This window comes from Bombus impatiens, unplaced genomic scaffold (assembly GCF_000188095.3).
Source record: "Bombus impatiens unplaced genomic scaffold, BIMP_2.2 scf_0045, whole genome shotgun sequence".
Taxonomy (NCBI): domain Eukaryota; kingdom Metazoa; phylum Arthropoda; class Insecta; order Hymenoptera; family Apidae; genus Bombus; species Bombus impatiens.
Genome location: NT_176464.1, coordinates 3,966 through 6,089, shown reverse-complemented (window position 1 = coordinate 6,089; position 2,124 = coordinate 3,966). Strand labels below are relative to the sequence as shown.

The 2,124-nt window shown below is 37.1% G+C and overlaps 1 protein-coding gene across 1 annotated transcript in view; it reads right to left on the bottom strand.

Moving 5' to 3' along the window:
- Positions 1 to 2,124, bottom strand: part of LOC100747392 (inner centromere protein-like) — a 2,771-nt gene continuing 647 nt past the window's right edge. The window contains 4 exon segments of the mRNA XM_024370768.1: positions 1 to 122; positions 196 to 313; positions 386 to 900; positions 903 to 1,674. Of these exon segments, the coding sequence (XP_024226536.1) occupies positions 1 to 122; positions 196 to 313; positions 386 to 900; positions 903 to 1,674 (1,527 nt within the window).

Genomic DNA, 2,124 nt, shown 5'->3' with positions numbered 1-2,124 from the left:
CTATTTATATTTTGGAAACATTTCAGTTAAATCTGGTGTGCACTTTCTGCTATCAAAGAATTTATAGACTGCTTTCTCCGGAATGTATCGTTGCATTGCGAGTTGATTTTCACGTATGTGCGCTAAAATGAATAAAAATTCGAGTACTCTATGCATTCTAATGTTTATTAACTCATTTAGTAGAACAATACTTACATTGTGCCCAATGTGGAATTGTATGCTTTGGTCTAGATTCATCACCTGATTCATCGTCGTCAGGTTCACCATCCAAAACGTAAGTGGTTGGACCTTGCTGTTTGGAGCCATATTGTGGCTAAAATATTGAAGGAATAATAGCTTGTGCTTTTATAACAGAAGAATACTTTGATATTGTTTATAATGTTACCTGTGATGTAATCATCTGATGCTTAGTTTTCATTACTTCATCTGCAGCTTGTCGTTGAGCTCTTAATTCGGCTTCTTTTCGTCTTTCAGCTTTCTGTTCTCGACGTCTTTGTTCAGCTAATGTTCGCTGCGCTTCATCTTCTTTTTGTAAACGTTGTAAACGCTGTTGCTCTTCTTGTTTTCTTCTTTCATCGACATCCTTATTCTCTTTTGCTAATAAAATTTTTTTGGCTTTTGCAACCGACATTCGTGATAATTTATGAGCAATCGCTTTCTCTGCAATGTCTGCATTTTCCGAAGCTTCTGTTTGTGCAGCAGCTCTAGTGTTTTGTTCTCGTGTTTCTGTTCGAGTTACTCTAGTTGGTGCATCAATATCAACAACAAGTTTTGGAGTGTTCACGCCTGCCTGTTCAAATGCCTCAATTCTTTTTTTTACAGATACCTTGATGTATGGATCGAATAGAGCATTCGATTTATACGTGTTTCTTATTTCCTGGAATCTTGTAATTGCATCCTTTCCTTCGAAGATGGTTTTGTTGGAGTATTAAGTATTGCATCTTCGTTCGATGTCATAGATCTGTTCTGCCGCTTTTGTCGTTTTTTAATTTCATGTTTCTTAATATTTGCTTTAGACTTTTTTATTTCAGGGGATGACTCATCTTCTGTGAGTAATTCATCAAACTCTTTGTTTGCCATCGCTTCTTTTAGCTGCTGCATCTTCTCCTGCAAAGTTATTGACGACCGTGGTGTAAATTTAGGTTCAACATTTTTTCCTGTACTACTAGCCAAGTTTTTATTAATCACTACAGTTTCGTTTAATTTTATTGGTGATAAAGGTTCTAAAATTACGGCAGCGTTCATCATCTTCTGCGTATAAGTAGAATTGATGTCCATTGTGGAATTCATAAGAGGAGTAAATATCTCAAGTGCATCCTCGCACATTGAAAGTTCTTCAATATCATTTCCTGTTGGTGCAATTACTGTATCATCAATAATATTAGAATATTTACCCTTCGTGTCTTCACTCCGTGAAAAAGTTTTCTTTATATTACTATTTCTTGTTGTCATTGAAGACTTTAATGGTTCAATCTCTTCTGGCTGTATTGCATCTTTTTTTAAAAAAAGATGATCCTGTGAATGTATCTGTGAAATACCCGCGACCTTCCTTGAAATTGTTTTGCTTAAAACATTCTTTTCTGTTTTATTATGTTTTGTAGGGCCTTTTGTGTTTTTTTCATCTGAACTACTTCTAGCACTTTCTTCTTTGTTAGATCGGCTTCCACGTTTCCTCTAAAAATTTAGAATATATTTAACAACGTTATAATAGTAATTATATACATGTCGGAGATAAGAGGACACCGGTGCCTTCCCTCTGAAACCTCGGGAAAATCCATAAAAATATTGTAATTAAAATCTACAGTTGTAATTAAACGATTTGCTGTCATTCTACCCAATTGTATTTGTTTGAGATTTGTGAAAATGGGCTTGGGCTCAAGGCGACAATTAGTCGCCGAACGTAGCCGCGGTCAACGGGACGAACCCTCCGTCTAACAGAGGCATTGAGTAACCCTGTAGCTCTCTTTAAAAGAAAGATTTGTAGCGGTACGTGGTAGTAAACATTCCAACGGTTTCTGTCCTGTAACTCGGCACACGCAGATCCCATTCTCCGGGCAGGATGTTTACCAGATGCCGACGCCTCTCCGCAGTACGCGATCGGCTAACCCGAGGACCGCTATAAAA